Below are 27,631 nucleotides of genomic sequence, written 5' to 3'. Positions count from 1 at the left end.
CTTGCACAAGTTTGGAGGAAGAACCCACAGACTGAGGCAACTACAAGGCCAGAGTGGGGAATGGGCTGGGAGGCTGCCGGAAACCAGGAGGGGCCAGCGCGACGTAGCCCCAGGCCTGGCAGGGGCAGCAGGTGGGAGACGGGAGCTGTCCCCTAGGGAGGAGGGCTGCAGCCACCAGAGGTGCCGGCGGAGTCGGGGGGGGAGAGCAGGCACTTGGAGAGCAGTTCGGCATTGGGTAGGGTGATCTGTGCCCTCTGTCCTGCCCCTCCTGCAGCCCCAAACCAGCTCTCAGCCAGGCCCTGCCACCTCCAGCAGCAAGGGGAGCACCGGTGGGGCCAGGGTGGCACCCAGGTGTGGCCAATGCCTGGTGAGTCAGGAGAACATGGCGCCCTAGCTGAGAGCCCAGCACCAGGTCTGAGCTGGAGGGCTTCACGGAGGCGCTGGCCAGCAGGGTGTCAGGATGAACAGGAAAGGCAGAGAGACAGACCCAGAGGAGAGAAGGCTGCAGATGTGGGCAGAGAGGAGATCTGGAGGCAGCCGGCGTGGCGCAGCCAGAGCTCTTCCCCACGGAGCCAAGCGGGGCCAGGCATGTGAGGTGGGAAGGCCCCCCTCAGGGGCCCTCTCCCCTGCCCCAGGCCCACAGCACCTCTCTCCCAGCCTCACCCCGGCCACAGCGACCACCTGCTGTGCCCCGCTCTCACCTCCTCATCCTTGGGGAGCCTGGCCGGAGCCCTGCCCTGGGCCCCTGGAGAAGGTAGCAGCAGCCTCCCTGGGCCCCGGGAAGACCCACTGCCAACGAAACGGTGCAGAGACGCGAGGATGAGGAGGGAGCTGATGAATGCACCAGCGGAGGAGAGCAGGCCCTTCCTCACGCCCGAGCCTCCCCAGGAAGAGAAGTGGGTGCACACCCCTCCCCGCTGGCCTCTCGGTCACGGCTGGCCACAACCTGGCCCAGGTGTTTGTCTCTTGTCTCTCCCAGATGTGCACTGGAGCCCCACATCTGTGGGCACAGGAGCAGCCTGTCCTGGGGCCCAGTGTGGGAGTGGCCAAGGCGGGCTGCGCAGGGGAGGGGCAGGGAGGGCTCAGGCCAATGACAGGCCCCCTCTCACCCTGCCCAGCCTGACTCCCTAACTGCCCTGCCGCCCCCAGACAGAGCCCGGGCTGGCTGTCAGCATCTTGGTCTGGCAGACATGTGAGGGGACAGCGAACCCCACCGGCCCCAGGACTCTCTGTCCTCACTGCAGCCCTGCCCAGCAGGCCCATCATCTCAGACACCCAGCAACCACCTCAGTCCTCCCAGAGGCAGGGCCCGTAGGGGAAGGTGAGAGGCCCCTCACCAGGCACGGAGGGCATGGCTGGGGGCAGGGGACTGTACAACCACAGCAGGCAGAGGCCAAGACTCACGTGTGCACAGAGACAAAGGCGAGAGCCCAGTCCCAAGGCCCCCACCCCCAGGACACAGGCAAGGCCACCGGCCTAATACCTGCTACACCTGCCACGGGCTAGAAAACCGGGACCACGGCCCACCAGTGGGGGCTCCGACCAGAACTCCCGAGTGCAGGACTGGTACATGTGGGGCTGCAGGCATGTGCACACACACACGTGCACTCACGCACACGTGCACACAGGCGTACAAACACATGCACACACACAGGCCACACAGCTGGAAACAGCCGGCTGCCTGTGAGGACAGAGAGCTCCCCCTCTCCCACGCCTCCACTCCATGGGGGGAGTGTGGGAGGAGGAGACTGGGAGGGGCCACTCCCCTTTCCCAGGTCCCTGCGGAAGCAGCCCCCGGCAGGGGGCCTTCCTCAGAGGAAGTTCCCAGGATCTGTGCTGGTGGGGGCCCTCGAGGGGCGCTTCCTTCTGCACTGGAGGCTCCACCAGAGACCCACACCACCTCCTCTGCAGACCCAGACCCCAGCCCTGCCCCCCAGCCCCAGCAGGCAGGGCGTGCGGGGGCACACAGCCTCCTCCTCCAGCTGGCAACTGTCCCTGGGGTGACAGCTCACCCCTCTGAGCCTCCTTTTTCTGCTCTGCGAGAGGCAGGCACTTCCTGGGTCTCTGGGGGGTCAACACCCAATGGGGGTGCCAGGGCTAGCAGGGCAGGAAAGGGCTGCGCTCGCTGCCCCACCCAGGCCTCTGGGCAGCAGAACTTGGCAGCCCGGGCTCTGAAGTGGGCAGCTGGCCTGGGTCCCACAGGTGGAGGCCAAGGACTGGGGGCTGTTCTTGCAGCTGCTGTCCCCAGACCTGTGGTGCTGGGGGCTGTGCCGCTCACGGGGCTGGGCGGGGTGGACCCTCAGGAAGGAAGGGCAGCAGCCAGGCGAGGGCCGCACTGGCCAGGGCACAGCAGGGGTGGCATGACCTGGGGCGAGCCCTGACCAGTGACTCCCAGCTCCGCCCAGAGAGGATGGAGGGCACAGTCAGCCCCACCGAAGGCTCAGGCCAGCACCCACGGGCCAGTGTGGAGGGGACAGTTTTGAAACAACTTTTTTCCATTTCCAATCTGCAGGGGAGCAAAGAGCTCTTCTCTGGGTGCAGACCGGGGAGGGTGAGGGGTCTGGAAAAGCCAAGAGCAGTTCCCACCAGGTCTGTCTGGCCCTTTCCCTCCCACGGACCCCCACCTCCTCGCAGCCCACCCCAGGGCCTCCCCAGTGAGCCCCCGGCCCGGCACAGGTGAAGTCAGACAGACAAGTCCATTCAGGCACACGGCAGGCAACCAGCCCACGCTTCCCAGGAACCCCCAGGTACAGAGAATACAGGTGGGCAGACTCTCACCGCTCCCCCGCCAGCTGCAGGAGAGATTCCCAGGCTGGCAGCCTCCAGCCGACCCGCCTGGGGGAGGGCTGGGGGGGGGCTCTCAGGCCTGGGTGGGGTCTCAGGGGCGGGATGGGAACCTGGAGACAGAAGGGAGGAGGGGGCAGAGAGGGAGGAGGGAACAGAGAAGCCGCCTCCCGCCTTGGCAGGGCTGCAGCAGCCAGGAACCCGGGTGGGGTGAGGCTCCAGGAAGCGGGGGTAGAAGAAGCTAAGACCAGGCAGTAGAGAGGACCAGACCCAGCCCCGAGCAAGGTCCTCCCGGATATCCTCTGCCCCTGGGGCCTCGGGACCCCCGGGTCCTCCAGCCTGAGCCTCAGAACTGCCCTCGGGACAGCCCTAGACAGGTGGCCACTCGGGAACACGGCAAAGCGAGAAGGCGCAAGGGCCGGAATGAGGCTAGGCCAGGGAGCCAGGACCCCGGCTTCAGGGCCGGGCCGGGCCAGGCTGGGCGGGCACCAGACTCACTCTGACCCTGGGCCCCTGCCCCTGTCCCTGTGCCAGCCCCCGCAGGGGCAGACAACACTTCCTTTCTCTGCCCTGGCTCCTAGTGGGGAGGGACAGGCAGGCCCCAGGCCGCCCCGGTGGCCCTCAGCCAGGCAGCCCTCCTGGGGGCTTCAGGGGAGGCTCCAGGACCAGCCTTCGGGAGGCAGGGCAGGGAGCGTGTGGGCAGTGCCCAGACAGGACAAGGAAGGTGGCCGAGGCCGGAGGAGATGCCCACTCAGTGCCAGCCCTGGGCGGCTCCAGTGTGTGGGCTGGGCCTGGGAGAGGGTGGGCCATTTCCCTGCGAAGGGGGAGGGCGGGGGTCTCCCTGCAGAAGGAGCAGGCCACCCCGCCCAAAGGTGGCGCAGAGGGAGGGGCACATACCTGTCTCAGCTATGCCAGGAATGTGGCTCCCCAGGCAGAGGACAGGAGGAGGAGGAACCTTCTTGGGGGCTGCGGACTGGGGGAGGGGCCTCTGCAGGACAGACAGGGCAGGCCCAGCAGGCCTGGGGGAGAAACTGAGGAAGGGAGACTCCAGTAGAGTGGGGGCCCAGGCGGGTGGGGAGGGGAGAGCGAGAGGCCTGGGAGGACGTCCCCTCCCACTGCTCTGGGCCTCGGGCAGGGTGCTCTAGGACAAGGACTCCCCACACAAGGTGGGACCCAGGGCCCAGGGGTGACCTCTGCAGACGAGAGGCTGCCCAGACCTCACCCTGTGCCCTGGAGGGCAGGGCTTGGGCAGCTTGGGCACTCGAACAGATGGGGTCAGAGGTCATAGTCGGGGGGAGGGCTGGCTTGACCCAAGCCCTGCCTTCCGTCCCCCTCACCAGGGTGGGGCCTTGGCCACCAGAAGGGCCTGGAGTGGGGTTCGATGTCCTATAGAATAGGACCCCCTCCTAGCCTGGGGGTGGGCACAGACTCCAGGGACCCAGCTCTCACCTGGGCTCTGGGAGGCATCGCCCTGTCCCAGCCCACAGGGCCCTGGTCCACTTCCAAAGAGAGGTCCACGTGGGCCACTCAAAGCTTCCAGGGCTCCCTGTCACCTTCCACGTTCTGCCTCCTCTACTGTGGGGCTCCCCCTCGACCCCTGCTCCACCTGCAAGGCCTGTGCCACGGCAGGGCAAGTCACACCCCCTCCCTGGCCTGGGCACGCGCAGCTCCAAAGCCAGGGCCTGGCATGCCTAGATCAGGCTCTTGCAAGACAGATATTGGGCCTTGTTCTACCCAGGGTGACCCTTGGCCCCATGCCCTCTGACCCCACAGCAAGTCCTCAGTCCTGAGTCATGGACCCTCCAGCTGGACCCGCCCGCCGGCGTGGTCTTAATGACTCCCCCTTCTGATCTTACAAGGTGGTGACTGCCAGCACCCTGACCCTCGTTCTCCGGCCCCCCTCAGCTCCCCACTCCACCCCCACACGGGGCATCACCGTCCCACAGCCTGTCCTGCCTCCATGACACCCTATCTTCTCCCCAGACCAGAGCTGCCAGAGTAGGGCCAGGGTATCAAGTCCTCACCCAGTGGGAGGCCCGGGCTGGGACCTGGGGACCCTGGAGCACAGCCTAGGAGAGGCCACAGGGCTCCCCATTTCGGGGGCAGCCCCTCCCCCCCAGTCTCCCCAGGCAAGCAGGGACAGGAAGGCCAGATGAGCCCACACCCAGAGTCCCGCAGGCAGCCCTCAAGAGCCAGGCCGGCATCACAACAGCAAGGTGGGGAGAAGGCGAGACTTCCCCGCTGGCCATGGGAGCAGATCAGAGGAACAGGAAGTCACGACCCTGGCCACTGCCCTGCTGAGGAAGTGTTCTCCCGTGCCCCCCACCCAAACATCCCTTCCCAGGCAGCCACAAGGGAACAGACAGGATGTGGGGGCGACAAGTCGCTCCTGTATTCTCTCTACCACGTTCCCCAGCCAGCGATCTCGTCCCCCAACTGGGACTGGCCCAAGGCCGGGGGGAGCCCTGGTCCTGGGATTTCTGCTCAGCCCGACCGGAGGCAGCCATTCACAATAGCCATGTGGGAACAGCAGGCAAGGAAACGTTCTTCCCCTCTGTTGGGGACCCCGCACCCACCCAAATCCCTAGACGCCTTCACCCCACAGAACTGCTCTGCTCAGAAACAACAGGCCTCTTGGAGCACACTCGGGCGGCCCCACCCTCCAGTCTCTGCCCTGCCGCCGAGGTTCGCCCAGCACGTGGGCCCCGTCCAGATAGATGTTTGGGTTTCTGCAGAAACGTAACAGCTGGTGTTCCTTCACCTGGTTCCCAGCTTCTCCCCCAGAAAGGGCCTCCAGGACAGAGTGCAGAGCTGGGAGGAGGGGAAGAGGAGGCCTGTCTCTTTGCAGGGCTGGGACTTGCTGCACCCCGAGATGCAAGACGGTTATTGCCAGAGCTTGGGACTGCTGGCCTCAGGATGGCCAGGCACAGCCGGGAAGCCCAGAGCGGGAAGCAGGGAATGAGGTCGGATCACAAGACACCACCTGCTCCAGCCCACAGCACGATCCTTGGCACCCGTCCCCAAGCCCACCGGAGCACGACACACTGCCCCTCACTGTGACCTCCTCCAAGCCTGCCCACCTCTGCCACACCGGCGGCCCCTCTGCCACTGCCCTGTCCCGGCACGCACCTTCCACACAGAACTCCACCTCCTCCAGGTTCCGCAGGGTTATCCGCATGAGGCTGGAGTTGAGCATCAGCTCGTTCTTGTGAGCCGGCCACAGGTATGGGGGCGCAGGGTTCACAAAGAAGATCCTGGTGTCCCCAGTAGACACCTGGTTGTCACAGATGAGGGGGTCTCCGAAGCCACTGATCACCACCTTGTTGCCGCCGTCCAGCAGGCTCTCCTGGGCCACCAGGTCTTTGCCCTTCAAGTACCGCCAGACCCGAACCTGGAGTGGATACGGGTGTTATTGGCCCTCTTCCCGCTGGGGAGCGGGCTTAGCCTGCAGACTGGGTCTTCTACCTCTCCTGGCCTCAGTTGCTCAGGCCCAGTGTCCACAGTAGACCCAAGCCCGGGCAGAAATGCACGGAGATCTTTGGGTCATCCCCCTGGGTGGAGGCTGCAGGGGGCACACGCTCGCTGGACACGACCGTCCACGCGTGGACACTCACCATGAATACACACCCTCCCCCAGGAAGCAGCTCCCCATCCCCCCAATCAACCCCCGCCACCTCAACTCCAATAAGGTCCATGTCAGCCCCTGCGTGGAGCGCCCGTCCCCAGGCTCTCTCCCCATCCCTGTCTGCAGGCCACTACTGGGGCCACCAAGCAAAGCAGGAGCAATGACCACACAAGAAGGGGGTTCAGGGCAAGGGCCCCGCTGGGCTCCTTGCAACCCTGTGGGTGGGCTCAGACACCCTCCCCCTAGGAAGTGAAAGCCCCCTCCTCCAGACTGGCTGCTACAGTCTGTGCAGTCCAGGCCGCCCATGAACCACAAAATCAAGTTTGGGCAGCGCAGGGCGGCCCCACCCTCCACCCTCTCGGCTTGGGGGCCCCCAGGGCACCTCCGGCAACCCAACCTAGAGGACACCCACAGCTCAGCCAGGGCAGCCCTCACAGGAACATGGCCCCAGGAGACACGGGCCTACCCACTCCCGAGAAAAAGCCCCCATGGGAAGACCTGGGGGACCTGAGGGACAGGGCTTGGGAATGGGGGCGTGAAAGACAATGGGTGGCCCGTCCACCTGCCCAGCCCCCACTGGTAGCCTTAGGACTGCGGCACGCAGTCCCAGGCAGAGCCTCAGCCACCCCCCACGCCCCCCACAGCAGGCTCTAGAAGGGCGACAACCTAGGCAAGGGAGGCCGTGAGGCTTTCGTCGCCTCCCCCCACCCCAGCCACACCCAGGAGCGGCGGGGAGGAAGTCGGGAAAATCCTGCAGGGACTTGGCAAAGTGCCCTGGCGGTCGGAGAGGGGAGGGGAGGGGGCCGGCGGGGGGATCCCAGCTGTAGCCCGCACAGGCCAGGCTGAGAGAAGCTGACACCCTCCCCAACTCCACCGAGCAGGAAAGATCCGACTTCTGGTCCCCGAGGTGGTCTGGGGGCCACAGGGGGTAGGGGCCCTGGGTGCCCTGAGCCCTGTCCACAAGACTGTGAGGAGGACCCACCACACCTACCCGAGGGGACGCCCAGGCCCCACTGAAGGAAGAGCAGGGCACACTCCTCCTCCCCGCGGCCCCCCATGGCCGGAGGAGCCCCAGTTCTCACGGGAGCCGCACGGGCACCTGCCCCTGCCCCCAAGCGCGCCGCGGCCCCGCCCACTTTTCTGCCCCTGCCCCCACCCCGACACTGCGGCACCCCCCACCGGCTCCCCGGACTGGGAGATCAGGCCGCGCGCGCCTTTCTCTCCACTGACCACCCCTCACCGCGCTGAGGGCCCCTGGGGAGCGGGGGCAGCGGTGACCACAGGCCCAGCCCCCGTCCCCACCCCGGGCATAAAGCGTCCCCTCCCCAGCTCTCTGTTCCTTTCCTCTTGCCGGCGGGGAGGGGTGCAGTAGCCACACACAGCCCCCCCAGGGGGGAGGTGGACTTGTTTCCGATAAAGGAGGGGGCCGTGGGCGGACACGACCCCGCCTTCCCGGCCTGGGCACTGCGGGGGGGACCGCAGTGGCACCGCAACTTTCCCCGGCGCTCGCGAGTTTTCCGGGACCTGGCGCCCACCGGGGGCTTGGCGGTCGCCAAGGGAGCCAGAACCGGGGCTGCGGAGCGTCCGGGACTCGTTCCCACGGCCTGGGGCGGGGGTCCCAGCGGGGTGGCCGACAGCGCGGAAGGGAGGGCCTCCGGGGTCGGAGCCAGGATCCGCAGGGGGGAGGCCCCCAGCCCGGGCTCCCAGGGGGTGGGGGCCTCGGGGTCCGGGGGTCCCGGCGGGGCCCACCTTGCAGGAGTACGTGTGCTGCACCGGGTCCACGTTGAGGATCTCCTCCACCGTGCCGGTGAGCACCACGTTCGCCTCCTCCTCGCGCCGCTCCAGCGCGCGCTCCGGGCACGTCCCGCCGGCGCCGGGCAGGGCGCGCGCGGCAGCCGCCAGGAGCAGCAGCATCGGCAGCAGCGGGGCCGGGCCGGGCGGCCGCGGGCTGGCCATGGCGCAGCCGAGGTCGGCGAGAGCGGCCGGAGAGAGCGCGCGGGCCGGGCCGCGCCGGAGACGGGACTGGACAGGACGGGACGCAGCTCCGGGAGGCGGTGAGCGCGGGCGGCGCGGGGGCGGGGCGGGGGCGGGACCCGGGCAGCGCCGCCCCTCCCCGGGGGCCGTGCCCGCCCCCGGCCGCCCGGCGCCCGGCGACCCGCGCCGGCCGCGAACAAAGCACCGGGACAGCGGCGCCGGGCAAGGGCGTGGGGGGCGGGCGCCGGGCCGGAGGGGGAGGGGCGGCGCTGCCGGGGGAGTGGCGAGGGCGGGGCGGCCTGGGGGCGCACCCCCGCCTGCGCGCAGGGCCCCCCGGAAATGCGGCTGGAGCCGGGTTAATGCATAATCTGGAGGCGACGTGACGGGACTTCCAAGGGCCGGGACGGCGCGGGAGCCGGCGGCGGGGGTCGCTGCCGCGAGGAGGGGCCGCCAGACCCGCCGGCCTCCCGGGAGGAACGCAGCCCCGTCGCCCGGACCGGGGTCGAGGCCGCCCCGGGACCCGCAGCCGCGGCCGGTGCGCGGCGATTGGCCGGGACGGGCCGGGGGACTAGGGCGCCCCCTGCCGCCGCGCGGCCTGGAGCTGGGCCCCGCCCCTCCCCCTCCCCCGACGGGCGCCGCTCCCGCCCGGCCTGGCGGGGACTGCAGTGGGGGGGGCCAGATCGGAGCCCGGCGCTCCCGAAGATGGGGGCGGGAGAGGAGACCCCTCGGTGCCCTTGGGAGTGAGCCTGCGGTGCCGCTCCCCCCAGCCAGCTGCAGGTCTCTGAGTCAGGAGCAACAAGGGGGGCCGCTCCCGGGGAACCCCCGCCCCGCCCTGGCCCTGGGGGCTTCAGGGAAGGGCGGCGGCACCCAGGGTCGGTGCTCGCACCGGCGAAGCTGCAGCTGGCCACAGGGTGCGGCAGACTCCGCCCAGGACACCGGCCGGAGCCAGGAGGCCGTGTCTGCATATACATTGGTCTCGGACAGGACACAGCAGACCTCGGGGGCCCTGGCCCAGCTATGGACCCCCACGGACCAGAATGGGGGCTTCTGGGTCTCCAGCTAAATCCTCCTGCGTGGTGGGAAAGCAGAGATCTGAGTGTCCCCAGGGTCACCATCCCTGGGCCCAAGAGGTGCAGACCCTGCTGTGCCCCTTCTGTGGTTCCTCTGAGACTCATTTGGTAACTTGGTTTAGGGGGAAAAGTAGGAGAAGGAAGCATGTGGTGAGGAAGGGGGTGTAACTTGTACCAATTAGGGGCCCCCCATCTGGGACAAGCTCTTCTCAGTGGGCAGTATGAGCCCCAGTCCAGGTGCCCCCTCCCCTGCTGGCTGTGGGCTCTCCATTAAGGGGAGCCCTGAAGGGGCTGTGCTTGGTGGCCCATGGTGATGTGCATGGTCAGGACTGTCCCTACCCCTCCCTAGATCCACACAAGCAGGACAGAGCAGGCTGGTAGGTCCTAGAGGCCCCCAGCCCCCCCCCCATGGAGTGGATAGGCCCCCTCACAACCCCCCAGGCAGGCCCTGAGGACTCACCCTCTCCAGTTCCAGGGGCTTTAGGGAGGTCCGATCCTTAGGAAGCCACACCTGTGGCCTTGGGGACCTGAGCCGGCCTGTCCCTCCCTAAGCTGTCACTGACCCAGTGGGAATGGGCAGTTGTGCAGGGCCCCCCCCCCACCCCGTCAGGGTGGGCTCCAGCAAATGTGTCTATTTTCCTTTTGCTAGAAGTTGGTTTCCTGCAGGGTGTGGCGACATGTCTTACTTTGGTTATGGAGGGGAAATGTCCCTGTTTTGATCCCACTGGGCTCTAACTGTGAAACTCTTGTCCCTTAACTCGGCCACACAGGCCTGGTCACCACCGGCTCTCTTACCCAACCCCCCACCTCCACCAGCAGGGGTGCAGACTGGGGGTCAGACAGATGGGGCTGCGGAGGGGTGAGGGCAGACACAAAGGCAGGCATTGCTCTTTGCAGCCACATTTATTTCCGGGACTCGGCCCTAGTCAGGCAGTGGGGGGGGCCCTGCTCTGCCCCCCCCCCCCCCCGCAGGCGCAGATGCATGTACACCGTGCACAGAGGTTTGAGGCCGTACTCCCCCAGCAGGACGTTGTCTTCCATGGGCTTCCCCTCAAAGCTCAGCCAGAACTGGTCGTCACGCACACTCTCCTGCTGGCACACCTGCTGCTTGAGGCTGGCCACTGTCTGCGTCAGCTGGACCTCGTAGGTTCTGCAGCGGCCCTTGTCATTGGTCACCAGGATGCTCAGGTCGCAGCTCTGCACCACCAGCAGGACTGTGCTGCCGGGGCCCAGGCCCTGGTTGACGAGGGGGACCTTGTCCTTCAGCTCCTTGCCGCTCGGGTGGATGACCAGGTGCTGCTGGAAGGCGTACACGCTGATCTTCTGGGTGATCTTCTGCTTCAGTTCTGACAGCAGCGTGGAGTCGTTCAGGGCCACCTCGAACTCCTGGCCCCCCAGCATCTTCACCTTCAGGTCCCAGCCCTGCAGGCATCACACAGGCTCAGAGAGAGCACTGGCCGCAGGGCAGGCTCCTGTGCCCAGGGACAAAGCTCCCTCCTGTCTGTCCTCTCCATCCACCAGGAGAGGGACCGCAGGCACCGGAGGGACAGAAGGGGCCATTTCCAGAAGCCAGCCTCCCACAGCAATCCTGCTGCCTCTCTTCACCTGCTACCATGCCCCCCCGTGCCCTCCCCCCGGGATCTGTCTCAGGGCCGGCCCATGCCCCCCGTGCCCTCCCCCCGGGATCTGTCTCAGGGCCGGCCCATGCCCCCCGTGCCCTCCCCCCTGGGGATCTGTCTCAGGGCCAGCCCATGCCCCCCGTGCCCTCCCCCCAGGATCTGTCTCAGGGCCGGCCCATGCCCCCCGTGCCCTCCCCCCAGGATCTGTCTCAGGGCCGGCCCATGCCCCTCCGTGCCCTCCCCCCTGGGGATCTGTCTCAGGGCCAGCCCATGCCCCTCCGTGCCCTCCCCCCCCCCCGGATCTGTCTCAGGGCTGGCCCATGCCCCCGTGCCCTCCCCCTGGGATCTGTCTCAGGGCCGGCCCATGCCCCCCATGCCCTCCCCCCGGGATCTGTCTCAGGGCCGGCCCATGCCCCTCCGTGCCCTCCCCCCGGGATCTGTCTCAGGGCCGGCCCATGCCCCTCCGTGCCCTCCCCCCGGGATCTGTCTCAGGGCTGGCCCATGCCCCCGTGCCCTCCCCCCGGGATCTGTCTCAGGGCCGGCCCATGCCCCCCGTGCCCTCCCCCGGGATCTGTCTCAGGGCCAGCCTTCCAGGACCCAACCTGCCTTCAGGAGACCGTCCCCCCATCACACTTAGAACCTGGGCAAGCTCTGAGCTTTTCTGCTCTTCCTGCACCCCGGGAGACCCCACCGGGGTCGGGGAGGAAAATCGACTGGAACAGAGCCCTCCCGCCCCCACCTGTCAAGGCACTTACCATGCTGTGTGCTGTGCCGCCCCCACCTGTCAAGGCACTTGCCATGCTGTGTGCTGTGCCGCTAGGTCCTCCGCGGGCGCCTCTCAGCCTCCAGCTGCTGCTCCGCGGGCTCCGCTCGGCGACCGCGGCCTTATAAACCCGAGCCGGGCGGCACGTCACGGGGCGTGTCCTGAGAGTCTGCGCCAATGGCCCGACTCGGCTTCAGTTTCTGTTTCCTTTTCTCCAGGTGTTCCCCGGAGCGAAGAAACAAAACGGAATGACGGCGATAGGGAAACTGGGAGGGGGCGCCCAGGGTCTCAGAGGGACTTTCAGGGACAAGGACACAGGACAGCGTCCTCTGCCCCACTCCATTCCCCGGAAACCCCCTAAATATCTAGCACTTCAGGTTCTTTACCAGATGCACAAAAGGCATAACAACCGGAACTAATGATTCAAAAGTTTCATTTTCCATTTTCCAATTTGCAAAATTAGTAAGCTTGGAAAACATTGCCATGGTTAATTCAGAAACAAAATAGTGACAATCCAAATTACCTGGAGATAACCTCCATTGGGTAAGGACAGTATTAGTTCAGGTTGTTTTTAATTTTTTTTCTACAAAAATGAACTCATGGACCCTATGGAGAAAGTTGGTAGGAGGCAGTGGCTCACACCTGTAATCCGAGCTCTCTGGGAGGCCGAGGAGGGAGGATCGCTGGAGGTCAGGAGTTTGAGACTGTCCTGAGCAACAGCGAACACCCCCTCTTTACAAAAAGACAATAGAAAAATTAGTCCCAGCTACTCGGGAGGCTGAGGCAGGAGGATCGCTTGAGCCCAGAATTGGAGGTTGCTGTGAGCTGTGACCACGACACTGCGCTCTGCCTCAGGCAGCAGATGGAGACCCTGTCTCGAAAAAACATTTTTTTTAATTTAAAAAAGTAAAAAATAAAAACAAAACTGAAGAAAACCTGATACTACTTTCACTATTTTGCAGCCTGCTTAATTCCCGTGAGAGCGTATCACAAACATCTTCCTGTGTTATGAACACATTTGTGCAGTTTGTTTTAACGGCTGTGTGTGTCCCCACAGAATGATTCATTATAGTGGAGTGGAATTTAGTTAACCAACCTCATATTGTTGAATATTTAGGTTGTTCCCAAATTTTTGCTATTACAAACAGCACATGCCAGGCAAAGTTAGCTAAAGCTGAATAATAAACTAAACAAAATTAAGTGAATAAATGTTTAAATAAAAAAGTTAAAGATTAGAAAAACAACATATTCTGAATATGAATCCTGACCCAACAAACATCTCATGGGCACCAAATTGTTAACGTCCAAAAACCAAACGGGATTTTATTTATTTATTTATTTATTATTTAATTTTTTTAAAAATTTTATGTATTTATTTAATTTTATTTTATTTGTTTTGACACAGTCTCATTCTGTTGCCCGGGCTAGAGTGCCGTGGCGTCAGCCTAGCTCACAGCAACCTCAAACTCCTGGGCTCAAGCGATCCTCCTGCCTCAGCCTCTTGAGTAACTGGGACTATAGGCATGCGCCTCCATGCTAATTTTTTCTGTATATTTTTAGTTGTCCAGCTAACTTCTTTCTATTTTTTTTTTTTAGCAGAGATGGGGTCTCACTCTTGCTCAGGCTGGTCTCGAACTCCTGACCTCGAGCGATCCTCCCGCCTCGGCCTCCCAGAGTGCTAGGATTAAGGCATGAGCCACTGTGCCTGGCCCATGTTTAGTTTTTGAAGAAACCGTCAAACAGCTCTCCAGAGTGGCTGCCGTACCATTTCACCCCGCCACCGGCAACGCGTGTGGGATCAGTTTCTCTGCGTCCTTGCCAGCATGTGGGGTTGTCCCCGTGGGTCTGATTCTGGCCATTCACAGCGTGCGGTGGTATCTCGTGTGCTCTTGGTTTACCTTTCCCTGAGCTAATATGTTGAACTTCTTCCTCCACGTTACTGTCTGTGTGTCTGCAACGAAACGTCTCCATGTCTTTTGCCCACCTCCAAATGTTTTTCCCAGAATGGGAGGATTACAGGTGTGAACCACTGCGCCCGGCCAAACAGGGGATTTTAAATTTCTTTCTTTTTATTAAGTTTGTACCTTTCATCTGACAGGGTTGGAAAAAAGGGGGGGGGGGAGTTTGTATTTTGATTCTTTCCTTGCATAAATAATATTGGTATTGTAAAAAGAAAACCACAAACATTTATTGACATAAAGAATACCGAAAGTGAAAATCCACCCCAGGCCCCTCCCGGATGACCATTAGGAAACCTGGTGTATATTACGTATGTTATGTCTCCTGAGTTCTTAAGGCTGACATATTGTCCTAGACGCCTCATTTCCTTTTCTTGTTTTTATTTTTTTAGGCAAGCAAGAAAAGGAGGTTTATTGAGGAGGGAAAGATAGGATCGTAGGGCAAGCGCAGGACACAGGTTTACAGAGCATGGTACACACGCCCCAGATGATGACCAGACCATTGTTGCCGCAAAGTCAGATCCCACGGAAGGGCGCGAAGGGACCTTCTTGTCTTGTTTTTAGAGACAGGGTCCCTGTCGCCCGTGCACCTGTCATCGCAGTGGTCCTTCCTCCTCACCAGAACGCTCACTGCCACACCTGCCCGGGGACCGTGCAGAGGACAGTTGTGTGAATGAGTAAATCCTTGTACATTCAGTGAAATTGAATGTAAAAAGGTGCTGGTTCTTAAGTTCTCAAACATTCTGATTTCTTAATAAATTCAGTAACATCCTCCTATCTTTCTGCTTAAAAATCATTGACCTAAATATCTTATTGAGTGTGCATTTGAATTTAGAATCTCAAGGCTAATCCGATGAAATGTTCCAAAGTGGAAACACCATGAGTCTGAGCTAGTTAAACAGCTTTAATTCGGTACAGCTGACGCACAGCACACCGCGTCTGTCTACTGCGCTGCTCCGGGTTCTGCCCCACGCAGCACCTGGGAAGCCACTAAGGCAGCACTTGCCCACCTCCCCGCAACCCGACCCAGGCAGGATCACACCACAGCCTCTGCCTGGGACAGGGTCCCGCCTTCCCAAGGAGCTGGGGGGACTCCCGGGAGGGTGGTCCACCAGGGCCCCAGGCCTGGGCCGGGCGCAGGACTGGCTTAGACCGTGAGGGGAGCCTGAACCCCTCAGGGCTCCGAGATGGTGTCCGGGGACCCAGCCTCCGCCTGACAGCCAGTCTGCCAGCCCAGGCTGCCCTCTCTGCTCCTGTCCCGTCTGGGTCCTTTTCCGTCAGGTCAGCCACAACTCTAGAAGCCACCGTCCTGGATGACGCTGGCCTTTGGCCACAGCTCGAACGAAGGTCACCCGATGGCAGGGCTGGGCCTCTGCCTGGTCCCCCTGGACAGGATGGGCAGGGCCTGTCCAGGGGCCTCCCAACAACGCTGGGGCACAGGTGCACCCCGGCTCTCTGAGAAGGCCACACGGAGCCCTGTGGGTGGTGGCCAGGTGGTGTGTCATCAGAGGCCCTGCCTTTCCTGAGAAACACCTGTTGTTGAAGTCCAAGCTGCCGTAAGCACCTGGAGGCAGCCCCTCCCTTCCACACCTCCTAGGGAGACTCTCCCCTGCCCCGGCCCCAGAACCAGGAAGGCCCCGCGGGCAGCACCCCGGCAGGGGCCAGCCCTGCAGCCCTGGACCACCTCCCGCCACCCCCCTGCCCAGGCTTGGCAGCCTCTGTGAGGGCTTCCTGGGAGACCAGCACCCGGGACAGGGTGGAGGGCGAGCAGGAGGCCTCTGTCCCCAGCGAATCCCCAGCAGGCCCCGTGGGCCCCTCAGAACCACCCAGTGCCTGGGGCTCGGCCCTTGAGGGAGGCAGGCAGGTCTGCAGGTTAGCAGCCAGCGCTTTGCTGCATTAGGGAGGCGGAAGGCGGGCCGAGACCGTCTGTCCTGCCTTCCTGGAAGGTCCCCTGGAGAGAGGGGCCTTTGCTGATGTCCTGTTTGCCACTGAGATGTCCAGCTCTGCCGCTGCAAGTTACCGTGTGTGGTGTGACGCCTGCACGGCTCTCTGTCCTGGGGGACATGGTGTCTCGCTACTCCCTGCAGCATCCCCGGGCTTCTACCTGACTCCATCTCATGCCTGCACTGGCACCCCTGGGTGCCGCGGACTTTGTCCTCGAGGGCCCCCACACCCGCTGCCGTCCCTGTCTGTGAGCAGCACGTCCTCACTCTGAGAAAGCCACGTCCTGACCACAGATCTTAGAGAGTCCACCCCCACTGCCCAGATGACGGGGGCTTCTGTCACCTCCCGGATTTTCATTGCCTGGACGTGGGGGACGCAGTCTCTGTCATCCATTCACTCACTGGGTTGTCGTGTGGTGCGGAAGGCAGTGCCCCAGGACCAGGCTCCGGCGCCGTGGACAGACGGGAGCCACCTGCTGCCAGGTGCGCACGGAGCAGGAAACTGCAGCAGGAAGGGAGGATGTGAGGTCCTGAGCTGGGTGGCTGGGAGAAGGGACAGACACCCTGAGCAGCTTCGAGGAAAGACTCGGGGAAGGGAGAGTGCCCCGGGCAGGAACGCTGGTGGCACAAAGGAGAGAGCTGCTGCCTCAGCCACCCCTGGATCGGCCAAAGGGACATCCTGGCAGCTAACCGGGGTGCGTTCTAGAGAGGGGGCGGTGCCTCCCTGGCCACGCGCAGCTGCAGGTCGTCACAGGAGGGGTGGCAGCTGGCGTGGCTGACAGGGCCTCGGCATTTTATGGCCCCTTCCCTGGAATACTGTGGGCCTGTGGCCTGTTTTGGCCGACGGAATATGCTGGAAGTTTCACCACGTGAGTTCCAGACCCAGGCCTCAAAAGTCCCTTCACCCTCCTGGAACGTCGGCCAAGCCTCAGGCGGAAGCCGGCGCAGGCTGGGCAGGGCCCAGGCCACGCGGCAGACAGCCAGGCCACCCGCCAACGGGCCCATGTGTGCAGCCCGGCGCCACCCCAGGTGCTGGGAACTGCTCTAGAGCAGTGTCTAGAGCAGCCTGGCCCTCCCCGTCTCTGCCGGGGTCCCGGCTCTCTCTCCTGCAGCCTGGCCTCCATCACTACGATTCCAGCAAACACCTGTGAACAGCTCAGCGCCCAATTCCACTCTCCAGGAGAGAAACCCACGATGGCCCTAGCCCTGGTCGCTTGACAGCTTTGATCCCAGCTGCCGAAGCCCTTGGCGGGGGCAGAGGAGACAGACGGAGGAGGGGGCTTGCGGGTGGGGCGGGTCATGGCTCTCTGACATTCTGGAGCCCGCGCCAGAGGAGCTCCCCGAGGGGCAGGGTGCGGAGGCATCACCAGCTCTGGTCAGAGGTTGCACGGGGAGTGTGTGGCCGCACCAGCAGGCCCCCAGGGACACTGGCTGATCGTCGGGGTATAGAGTACAGTCCAGTCATGTTGTCCAGATGTGAGGAGCCCCCACCCCAAGGCTGGAGCCCCAGTTTGGCCTGGTTTTGCCCCAGACGCTCCCCACTGACACGTGGGTGCCCCAGCTGCCCACCGCCCTGTAGCCAATGACGGGCCCTGGAGATACCCCTGGGGCCCCCAGGGCTCGGCCCACGCAGGTCAGGAGAATAGCTGGCCTCGGACGGGTCCCAAGAAGCACGTGGTCAGATGGGGGGAAGGGCAAGGAAGCCACTGAGGCTGCACAAGTGCTGGAGAGGAGGGACTCGGGAGAGGAGGATGGAGTGGCAGGAAGGGAAGGTCCACTCTCCCCTTGTCTCGGCCCGGCCCATCTACACTATCCCAGTACTAATGCCGCACAGCAGACGTCCCAAAACACGTGGTCATCAGCCGTCAAGTATTGGAACAGGGTGTGCAGGGCCTCTGCTCAGCTACGCCTGGGACCTCGGCCAGGAAGCTGGGAAGGGAGGTGCCTTGCTCTGCTCACGTGTGTGGAAGCCAAAGCTGACTGTCGGCTGCAATACTTACACAGACCTCTGCACTGGGTCTCTCCTTGGGGCCTCTCCTCGGGGTCTCTTCCTGGGGCCAGTTTGGGCTTCACCACCAAATTGCAGCTGGGTTCCAAGGGCAGGTGTCCCAAGACAGCCAGATGGACAATGTGTGGCATCTTTAAAATCTAGCCTCGGAGATAGTCTTCCCAGCTGCTGTGTTCTTACTGGAGGCTGTCACGAAGGCTCACTGAGGACACACTGTATGGCGTGGGGCGGGGGGACACGGGAAAGATGTGGCCAACCTTTGGACAATACCACCTGCCACACCAGGGAGTCAGCAACTTTCCCCTGCTGCAGCCCAGGGCCCTCCCTCCCTAGTCAGAGCAAGGGAACCCCAAGGACCCCCAGCTTTCCAGAGATCTAGTCGGATTTGAGAGGCAAGGAGGGACAGTCAGAGGGATGGGGCAGGGACCCTGGGAGATGCGGCCATACAGACGGGGGTGCAGCCCAGTGGCAAGGACACGGAGTTGCTGGGGAGAACAGAGGAAGCTCGCGTGCCTGGCCTAGAAAGAGCTCCTTGCTGGGGCTGGGGCTGGGGGGCAGGGACAGGGGCCCTGAGACCGTGGGGTGGGACTATCCCCCTCTCTAGCAGGAGGAGGGGCACTCAGGCAGGGCATGTGGCAGAGGTGAGTACAGGCAGCTCCTCGCTGCCTCAGTCTCCCCGGTGTCCAGCCCAGACGCCTGCCTGCTTCCGGAGGCGGCAGGGCGGTAGCTGAGCGCGTCAGCGCCCGCTAGGCACGGTCAGCCAGCTCTAAGGGTAGGAGCTCATTTATCTTCCCGATGACTCTGGGATAAATGAAAAGATAACTCATCTCGCAGGTGAGAAAATGGGTACACGCAGGGCAAGTGAGCCCACCTGAGCTCCTCAGGCCCCTCCTTCATCCTGAGCCTCTGCCTGTCTCTCCGCGGGAGGCTGGGGGAGGCCCAGAGCTGCAGATCCCCTCCCAAGGCCGGGCACAGGGGGCTGGGGCGGCGCAGGCTGGGCACGCCCCTGGGGAGACCCCCAGCAGGAGGCGGAAGCGACCTTGGCCGTCGGGGGGCGCTCGCGGGTTCCCCGCCGGGCGCAGCCCGCAGCCGGAGGAGGGGCGGGGCAGGCGGTCCAGGCCGCTCCTCGATGGCAGGTCTGACCCGCGCCGCCCCGGCGCCCAGGCCCGAGCAGAGAGAGGTCGGGGCAGGGTCCCGGTCGGCGCTGCTCGGGCGTCCCGTGCCGGCGGGACTTCCGTCCGACTCCGGCGGCTTTGCGAGGCCCGCCGCTCTGCACGTGCTTCTGGGGCCAGAGAGGGACTGGGGCAGCCTCGCCTGGGAGAGGGACAGTCCTGCCTTGCGCCGGCCGGGAGGCGCGCACCCCAGTGCAGACGGCGTGGGGTGGGCGCACCGGGCGCCCGAAGGGATCGCATCTGCGCCGGGGCCATGAGGGGCTCCCCGGTGGGGCCCGGACTTCGCTTGGGCCCAACCTAGGCTGGGCCTCCAAGAGGAGAGAGGAGGCTTCGGGCCAGGGACCCGGGGAGCGGGTGCTGGGTAGGGCTGACCCCCGGCCGGCGGTGGCACCCGCTCGGTAGGCGAGGCGACCCTTCGCGGCCGAACAGCTTACTCCCCTGCTCAGAAGCGCCGCCCCCAAGACTCCCGAGACCCCTCTGGGCCAGAAGCCCCTGTCCCTGCTGGCCCAGGCTGCCCCTCCCTGGTCCCTCGTCCCAGTGGCCCTTTCCCAGCCCGGAACGCCACGCCCTCCCGCCCGGGCCTCGCAGAGCTGCCTTCCGCTGAAGACGCCCCCCCGAGAAGCCTTCGGGACCACCAGGTGGAGAGGTTCTCTCCGCCCCGGCAACCTGCCCCGTTCTCTCCTCCAACGGCGCGATTGCCGGGTTGGTTTGCCGTCGGGCCTCCGCGGGCCGGAGGGACCCGGGACGGTGCTCAGCCCCGGGTGCGGCCTGGCCACGGGGGTCTCGGCGCGGGGAGCAGGAGGCCGCCGGCCAGGTGGGCCCCGAGTACCCAAAGGGCTGGCACGGGCCGCGGCGTGATTCCAAATGAAAGCAAAGGCAAACGTGGAAGTAACCCTAGCCCTGTTTTCCCCAGACAGGATTTAACAATTGTCCCTTATTTTTCGTGACCCCTTTACTGATGCTTCGCCCGCTATTGGGTAATCACCGGCCCAGTGACGTCATCCCAGCCGGCTGGAGTCGTCACCCTGCGCCATCACTCCCGGTGACGTCGCCACCTGCCCAGCGTCATCCTGTTGTCGTGTTCCACGACGTGCCCCGCCCTGCGGGCCACTGCACCCCGCCCGCGCCGCGACCTGGCCGCGACCTCTCTGAGCCCCGAGGCTCGTCCGCCCGCGATGGTTCCGCCACAGCCACTGTGCGAGTGTGCGCCGGGCGCCGCGCTGCACTCCTGTCGGGTCAAACCGGACACGCGCAGGGGCCTCGGGCCCGCGCCGGGCCTGTGTGCCGGCGCTCGCGACTCCTCCGGGAGCCCGGCCCGGTGCCCCTGGAGAAATTTCCGGCCAGACTTCCTGCGCCGCCCGCCGTGAGCTCCCTCCCTGACCCGCTCCTGCCCCCGCTTGGCGGAGAAGGAGCCTCCGCTCAGCCCCCGGGTGCGCGGGGCCCCCAGCGTCCCCTCCTGGCGCGCTGCCTGGACCCCGCTGCAGGGGAGGGCGCGGGAGATTTGCCTCCCTCGCCCCAGCCGTGCCGGAGGCGGCGCGGGCCGGCAGCCCGGGCTCGCATCGTCGCCTGCTTGGGCCGCAGGACGGAGCCGGCGCGTGAGTGACAGCTGGCGGGGCCGCGGCCCTGCGCGGGGTGGGGGCAGTGAAGGAGGAGCGCGGCCACCTATTGGCTGGCGCGAGTGTGGGAAAGAACGCGGAGCCGGGTTCACACACCCGCCGCGGCGCGGCTTTAAATAGCCCGGAGGCGCGGGCGCTGCGCGCGGGCCTGGAGCCGGAGACCCGCCAGGAGGGTGCCGGACGCCGCCGCCCGCCGCTCGCCCTCCAGCCGCGCTGGGCCCCGGCGGCTCCGCACGGCACCGGGGGGCGCGAAGGGCACACCATGCCCGCACACACTCCGTGGAAGTCGAGCGCCTCGCCGCTGGCAGGAGCGCCGGCCGGCGCCAGCCAGATCCCGGACGAGCCCCGGAGTGCGGCTGAGCACCGCAAGGTGGGGTCCTGGCCGGGCGGGGGGACAGGGGTGGGGGGCAGAGACAGAGGAACGTGGGACTCAGCCACTGCCTGGCCCGCAGTCCTCCAAGCCGGTCATGGAGAAGCGGCGCCGAGCGCGCATTAATGAGAGCCTCGCTCAGCTCAAGACCCTCATCCTGGACGCCCTCAGAAAAGAAGTAAGTCGGGGGCGGAGAGGGACGGAAGGCCTGAGACCTGGCGTCTGGGCACAGCTGAGCTGCAGCCTCCCGCCCCGCCCCTGCCCAGAGCTCCCGCCACTCGAAGCTGGAGAAGGCGGACATCCTGGAGATGACCGTGAGACATTTGCAGAACCTGCGTCGCGTGCAGGTGACAGGTGAGCCGCAGATGGCAGCGGCCGGAGGCGGGAGGCACGCAGGACCACCGTCCCTGGCACCGACAGCTTGTTCCGTTTCGTTCCCGCAGCCGCGCTCAGCGCCGACCCCGCGGTCCTGGGCAAGTACCGCGCCGGCTTCAACGAGTGCCTGGCCGAGGTGAGCCGCTTCCTGGCCGGCTGCGAGGGTGTCCCGGCCGACGTGCGCTCTCGCCTGCTCGGCCACCTGGCGGCCTGCCTACGCCAGCTGGGGCCCTCCCGTCGCCCGGCCTCTATGCCCCCGACGGTCCCCGCCGTGGAGGCCGGGGCGCCCGAGGTCTACGCAGGCCGCGCGCTGCTGCCCGCACTGGATTGCGCCTTCCCCCTGCTGCGCCCCGGGGCCGCTTTCCCGCCGCGGCTCCCGCCAGGTCTGACCCGGGCGCTCCCCGCCGACCCCAGGGCGGGGCCGCAGGGCACGGGCGGGCCCTGGAGACCTTGGCTGAGATGAGGCTGCGGCCTTCAGACTGCAGGGGAGGCCGCGCAGTCCTAGGCCTCGGCCTTTGCCGAGACTGTGCCAGAGAACACTATTTCTAGAGGCTGTGTCACGAGTTTGTGTTTTTTTCTGACTCTGTGAAGGGTATGATTTGGTAGCTGGCAGCCCAGGCCCACTGCGGTCCTGCTGCCCTGGGTTCTCCAGCTTTGGGCTGCCCACCCCTCTGCCTGGCCTGCAGAGGGCCCCCCCTGCCCTCTGTTGGGTCTGCCCTGGTCTGCACAGGAGCCAGCAACGTGCCGTGGGGTGGGGGTGTGAAGGGACCCCCCGAGGCTCAGGCAGCACTGGAAGGCAGGCGCACAGCATCGCTGGCAAGCGGCCCTTAGTGCCTGGATTCGCCCAAGGGAGTCAGAGTCCTGTTGTACACGCTCCCCTCCCTGGAAAGGGAGGTCCCCCCAGGGGGGACAGACTGAGGGTTCCTCCCTCACGTGAATCCTGAGCACCTGCTGTTGGGTGACAGAGGACACCAGGCGGCGCTGGGCATGCACCGTGGGCGACCCCTGTGGTCACCATCCTGCTGTCCTGGCCCCTGGAGGCTGCTGGGGGCTGCGCTCCAGGTGCCACGAGGGGCTGGTCCAAGGCACAGGAGCCCAGACTGCGGAGTGTCTCATCCTGAGCCGCCGCTGGAGGCGGCACCAAGATCCACTTGCCAACGGCGGCTGATTTCGTCGGACGTTTGCCCACAGCCTGCCTGGCTGGGGTCCATGGAGAGGCGGGTGAGTCATCCGTCCACAGGCTGGTCCCATCCCCTCCTCCAAGGCTCCGGGACACACCTGAGTGTCATTCGCCTGAGAGTGGCTCACCTGGACCTCCCAGACACAACCATGCACACCTGGCAGGAACCTCCAAGTCCCCACTAAGCCAGTCACCCCTGGCTCGCTGCCTTGCACACTTACTGGGCATCCAGGGGCTGGTTCAGGAGCCTAGATGGGGGGGGGGGGGACCACGTGGGCCAAGTACTGCACCCGTGGATATTTGCTCCTTGGTTCTGGGCCCAGGGGAGCCTCAGAGTGGCCCTTCCCCCTTCAGAGCTGGGGTGCCAGCTCTGTGAGGAAGGCAGGTGTTGCTGTTGCTCAGGCTGGATCAGACTGTGGCCTCCTTGTCAGGACGGGCAGAGGGTCTCCATGGGGACAGTGGGAGGCTCAGCCTGGTGGAGGGAGCTGCCCAGGGAAGGCCTCAATGCAGAAGCGGGGAGGGGGGCCTGGGTGCTTTGGGAAGTGAAGCTGGGTGTGTGGGTAGGGCTGGCCGCACACATCCTACAGGGAGAGGAGGGACCCCCCACCTGTATGGCCCAGGGGAGGTGGGTCGTCCTATTCCTTCTCCCCCACTAGAGGGCAGCCACCTCCCATGACCATGCCCCAGAGATCTTAATTCCTCCCCCCCCCCCCCCCCCCCCCCCGCCCCAATTGCTAGCAGGGATCTTTGCAGCCGGGCCCAGCTTAGCCCTCCTTCGGGGACCTCTCAGGCCCTGGGACCACACCCATCAGACAGGCGAGCTCCTCAGGCTATCCCTTGTTCTCAGCCTACACCCTGCAATTCTCTCTCCACTTTCCACACAACTCTTGGACCATCCCATCCCACCGCAGGCTGGTGGTGTGTTGTCTGGACCCAGCCTGCCAGGCTGCACCCGTGTCCCTAACCTCCGGCCTCAGCACCTGCCTGAAACAGCGAATCTCAATCCATGCTGATCTACTGGGTTAGACTAGGGAGGCCTCAGGAAGCACAGCCTGGGCTGAAGCTGGGCCCCCAGGACGTGGGCTGGGCTGGGAGGGCCGCTGGGTCTCAGGAACAGCTGAGGGACACCCCCCTCGCTCCAAAGCCTCCCCCACTCCAAAGCCTCCCCCAGACCCAGCCAGGATGCCTGCTGGAACCTGCTTCCTGGGGCCCCAAATGTGGGGTGCTCCCTCTCACAGCAGGGTGTTAGGGTCCTAGCCCTAACCTCCCACATAATTCCTGCCCTCACCCTGGCCTCAGATGGAAGTCCCTAGGGGGATGGGCTCTGGGCCAGTCCCCTCTCCCTCAACCTCCCCCAGCTGTTTTTATATTGGCTTTTGTCTTGCAGAGGTGGCCTGCTGAATAGTGGGTGGTGCCCCCTTCCTCTGGAGGAGTGGGCGTGGCTGGCAAATGCTGATCACTCCCCCCAGGTCATCTGCCACTGCCTCCTTCCAGCCCAGAGCTTGGCCCCAACCACGGGCCAATAAATGTTGCTGAAATGTTATGCCTCTGAGGTGTCTGAGTCTGCTCGGGGCCAAGGCTCAGGCCTTGTGTTCCTGAAGATACAGAGGAAGTGGAACTCTCATATACCACTGGTGGGAATAAAAATTGTACAACCAAACAGGAAGACAAGCAGTTTCTTTTCTTTTTTTTTTTTTTTTTTGAGACAGAGTCTCACTTTGTTGCCCAGGCTAGAGTGAGTGCCGTGGCGTCAGCCTAGCTCACAGCAACCTCCAACTCCTGGGCTTAAGCGATCCTCCTGTCTCAGCCTCCCGAGTAGCTGGGACTACAGGCATGCACCACCATGCCCGGCTAATTTTTTCTATATATATATTTAGCTGTCCATATAATTTCTTTCTATTTTTAGTAGAGACGGGGTCTCGCTCTTGCTCAGGCTGGTCTCGAACTCCTGAGCTCAAACGATCCGCCCACCTCGGCCTCCCAGAGTGCTAGGATTACAGGCGTGAGCCACCGCGCCCGGCCTACAAGCAGTTTCTTAACAAGTTAAATATATACTTATCATATGACCTGGCCATTCTAATCCTATTTTCTCAGGACAATGAAAGCATATATCTACACAAAGACTTATGCTCAAACGTTCATAGAAGCTTTAAATGTAGTAGCCCCAAATTAGAAATAACCCAAATGTCCATCAACAGATTAATGGAGAAGCAAAATGCGGTATATCCAGCAATGGACACTTCTCATTAAACAAACAAACAAACAAACAACCCCACAACATGGCCAGGCGTGGTGTCTCACACCTGTAGTCCCGGCTACTCGGGAGGCTGAGGCAGGAGGATCACCGGAGCCCAGGAGTTTGAGGTCGCAGTGAGCTGTGATGATGCCACTGCTCTCCAGCCTGGGAGACAGAATGAGACCCCGTCTCAACAGAACAAAACAAAACAAAACCCACAACAACTGTGACACATACATAGGTTCGGATGAATGTTAGAATAATTACACTATGACAGAAGACAGACACACTGTACCCTTTTGTGTGGCACAAACGAGTACACACTGTGACTCCTTTTACACAACACTCTAGACACTGTGTGTTACTCCTACGGTGGCAGAAGGCAGGTTAGTGGTCTCCTCCTCAGGGAGACACGAGGGAAGGATTGTCAAGGAGCGACGGGAACTCGGGGTGGGGAGGGGGTGGCGGAGACACGTCCCAGGTGTATGCATGCGTCAAAACCTAGAACAGTGCACACTTTAAATATCTGAAGTTTATTGTGTGTTAATTACACCTCAATAAGGCTATGAAAAAATAAGAGGAAAAAACCCATATCTGTGTAAAGCATTTAAGAGTGTCCTGGCACGAAATAGTTGCTCATTGAAAATTAGCTCTCATTTTTGAGACCTGTTTCAAGGTCAAGGGCTTGAAAGGGGCTACATGACTTCAGGGAAGGGGCTTGGCCACCCCCAAGGAGCCCCCATCCCGCCTTGACCCAGCGGGCGGGAAGGGGCAGGGCCTGGGACCCCGCTCGGCCGCCAAGGCAGGACCCGCTGCGGGGGAGCCCCGTGGGCATCGCCCCTCGGCGTCCGGCGGAGTCCTGCTGCCCTCTGGTGGCCGCCAGGGGCACAGCGGGCCGAGACCCCACTCTCCGTCCTCCCAGGGAATCCTCCCGTGCCCACCATCCTTCCACCTGCCCGCCCGCGCCCACTGCACCCGGTACCGACCTCTGCCGAGAATCAACTCCTCCGCCGTAGGGGTGGGTCACTCGCAGGGCACGTCAGTCCTTGCTGGGCTGACAGTGCTGCCACGTGACGTTCGATAGACGCCCCCCCCACCCTGGCTTCCTCGGCCCCACCAGGGAGGTGCGAGATTGGGATGGGGGTGGAGGAAAGCGCCTCCCTCTGAAGCCTCAAGTCGACTCCAGTGGCAGTTTGTCATTAAAGCCTCACGGTGAGACGGACCACCTCCTGCCACTGGCTCGCGGCCCCGCAGCCTTGGGCCGGCCTCCCGGCCTCCCCGCCTCCCGGCCTCCCCGCCTCCCCGGCCGGGGAGAGTCTGAAGGCCGCACCACCCCTGCCCCAAGCCCCAAAGCCTTCCCCTCTCGCGGGAGGCCACGTGGCACTCGGCCACCGCGCCCCTGCAGACAAGGGCTTGGACCTGACGGTGACACGGCCCTGTCTTTGCAGGATGTGGCACGGTTCTGACCCGGTGTCCCCGTGCAAACAAAGCGGGAAACAATGAACCCACCTCTCGCCACCCGTGAAAACGCATACCGGGCGTGAAAGGTGAGACCCTGAAGTTTTCTAAAAATGCAAGAATATTTTCATGGTGTCTTCATGATTTGGGGGCCAGCAACGCGTTTTTTAAAAGGACAGAAAAAGGCCTGTGCTGACCATAAAGGAAATTGTTGCTAAATTGTATTATGTTAAAATTAAAATCTTCTGTTCATCAGAAACACCACTGAGAGGGTGACAGTGGGGGCAGAGCGGGAGAGAGTGGTCACTGGCGCTCAGGGAGCTTGTCCAGGGTGCAGACAGCCCGACAGGTGACAAAGCTGTACAATCTGACGAGACAACACGGGAAGGGCACGTGGCAGCCACTGCAGACCGTATCTGCACAGGAGACAGCCCCCGCAGGTAACCGCGTAACCGCGTACTCGGAAACGGGCGCAGAAGCCAAGATGCGACCCCCTCTCGGAGCACGACCCCCTCTCGGAGCACGACCCCCCCTCGCGGAGCACGACCCCCCCGCGGAGCACGACCCCCCCGCGGAGCACGACGGCCCCGCGGAGCACGACCCCCCCTCGCGGAGCACGACGCCCCCGCGGAGCACGACCCCCCCCCCGCGGAGCACGACCCCCCCGCGGAGCACGACCCCCCCTCGCGGAGCACGACGCGCCCTCGCGGAGCACGACGCCCCCCTCGCGGAGCACGACCCCCGCCCTCGCGGAGCACGACCCCCGCCCTCGCGGAGCACGACCCCCGCCCTCGCGGAGCACGACCCCCTCGCGGAGCACGACCCCCCCTCGCGGAACACGACCCCCCCTCGCGGAGCACGACGCCCCCTCGCGGAACACGACCCCCCCTCGCCGAGCACGACGCCCCCCCGCGGAGCACGACCCCCTCGCGGAGCACGATCCCCTCGCGGAACACGACCCCCCCTCGCGGAGCACGACGCCCCCTCGCGGAACACGACCCCCCCTCGCCGAGCACGACGCCCCCCCGCGGAGCACGACCCCCTCGCGGAGCACGACGCCCCCTCGCGGAGCACGACGCCCCCTCGCGGAACACGACGCCCCCCCGCGGAGCACGATCCCCTCGCGGAGCACGACCCCCTCGCGGAGCACGACCCCCCCCTCGCGGAGCACGACGCCCCCTCGCGGAGCACGACCCCCTCGCGGAGCACGACCCCCCGTCGCGGAGCACGACCCCCTCCCTCGCGGAGCACGACCCCCCCCTCGCGGAGCACGACGCCCCCTCGCCGAGCACGACGCCCCCTCGCGGAGCACGACCCCCCCCTCGCGGAGCACGACCCCCCGTCGCGGAGCACGACGCCCCCTCGCGGAGCACGACCCTCCCTCGCGGAGCACGACCCCCCCTCGCGGAGCACGACCCCCCCGCGGAGCACGACGCCCACGGTGGCAGAGGTGGTCACAGACACACTGTGCCGGAAACCG

The 27,631-nt window shown here is 64.3% G+C and overlaps 3 protein-coding genes across 8 annotated transcripts in view; 1 reads left to right on the top strand and 2 right to left on the bottom strand.

The window, feature by feature from the left end:
- Positions 1 to 8,396, bottom strand: part of AGRN (agrin) — a 35,454-nt gene extending 27,058 nt beyond the window's left edge. For all 4 annotated transcript variants that reach the window (XM_069464667.1, XM_069464668.1, XM_069464669.1 and 1 more), the window contains exons 1-2: positions 8,159 to 8,396; positions 5,914 to 6,175 (exon numbers count right to left, since the gene is read on the bottom strand). In XM_069464667.1, the coding sequence (XP_069320768.1) occupies positions 5,914 to 6,175; positions 8,159 to 8,365 (469 nt within the window). In that variant the 5' untranslated portion in view covers positions 8,366 to 8,396. The remainder of the gene's footprint in view (positions 1 to 5,913; positions 6,176 to 8,158) is intronic.
- Positions 8,397 to 10,341: 1,945 nt separating this feature from the next.
- ISG15 (ISG15 ubiquitin like modifier) lies at positions 10,342 to 11,919 on the bottom strand. Of its 2 annotated transcripts, none has more exons than XM_069464654.1 (2): positions 11,828 to 11,919; positions 10,342 to 10,875 (listed from the first exon to the last, which is right to left on the bottom strand). In XM_069464654.1, exons 1-2 carry the CDS (start codon positions 11,870 to 11,872, stop codon positions 10,357 to 10,359), a joined length of 564 nt encoding a protein of 187 aa, XP_069320755.1. In that variant the 5' UTR covers positions 11,873 to 11,919; the 3' UTR covers positions 10,342 to 10,356. The 2 variants fall into 2 exon arrangements, with proteins under 2 accessions (XP_069320755.1, XP_069320756.1); XM_069464655.1 differs by having other exon boundaries at positions 11,854 to 11,914.
- An 8,875-nt stretch (positions 11,920 to 20,794) lies between these two features.
- Positions 20,795 to 22,133, top strand: HES4 (hes family bHLH transcription factor 4). Of its 2 annotated transcripts, XM_069464659.1 has the most exons (4): positions 20,795 to 20,902; positions 20,985 to 21,080; positions 21,169 to 21,256; positions 21,346 to 22,133. In XM_069464659.1, the coding sequence occupies exons 1-4, from the start codon at positions 20,795 to 20,797 to the stop codon at positions 21,738 to 21,740; spliced, it is 687 nt and encodes a 228-aa protein (XP_069320760.1). In that variant the 3' UTR covers positions 21,741 to 22,133. The 2 variants fall into 2 exon arrangements, with proteins under 2 accessions (XP_069320760.1, XP_069320762.1); XM_069464661.1 differs by lacking the exon at positions 20,985 to 21,080.
- The last annotated feature ends 5,498 nt before the right edge of the window (positions 22,134 to 27,631 follow it).

The sequence above is a fragment of the Eulemur rufifrons genome, unplaced genomic scaffold, assembly GCF_041146395.1.
Source record: "Eulemur rufifrons isolate Redbay unplaced genomic scaffold, OSU_ERuf_1 scaffold_84, whole genome shotgun sequence".
NCBI lineage: Eukaryota > Metazoa > Chordata > Mammalia > Primates > Lemuridae > Eulemur > Eulemur rufifrons.
This window is presented reverse-complemented; position numbering and strand designations above follow the sequence as displayed.

Bases quoted from the DNA above. Each gene is read 5' to 3' on its own strand.
- HES4 (XM_069464659.1), top strand. From the start codon at position 20,795: ATGCCCGCACACACTCCGTGGAAGTCGAGCGCCTCGCCGCTGGCAGGA. The intron at 20,903-20,984 runs GTGGGGTCCTGG...CCTGGCCCGCAG, and splicing joins GTGCGGCTGAGCACCGCAAG to TCCTCCAAGCCGGTCATGGA. The intron at 21,257-21,345 runs GTGAGCCGCAGA...TCGTTCCCGCAG, and splicing joins GCGTCGCGTGCAGGTGACAG to CCGCGCTCAGCGCCGACCCC.
- ISG15 (XM_069464654.1), bottom strand. From the start codon at position 11,872: ATGGCAAGTGCCTTGACAGGTGGGGGCGGCACAGCACACAGCATG. The intron at 10,876-11,827 runs GTAAGTGCCTTG...TGATGCCTGCAG, and splicing joins GCGGCACAGCACACAGCATG to GGCTGGGACCTGAAGGTGAA.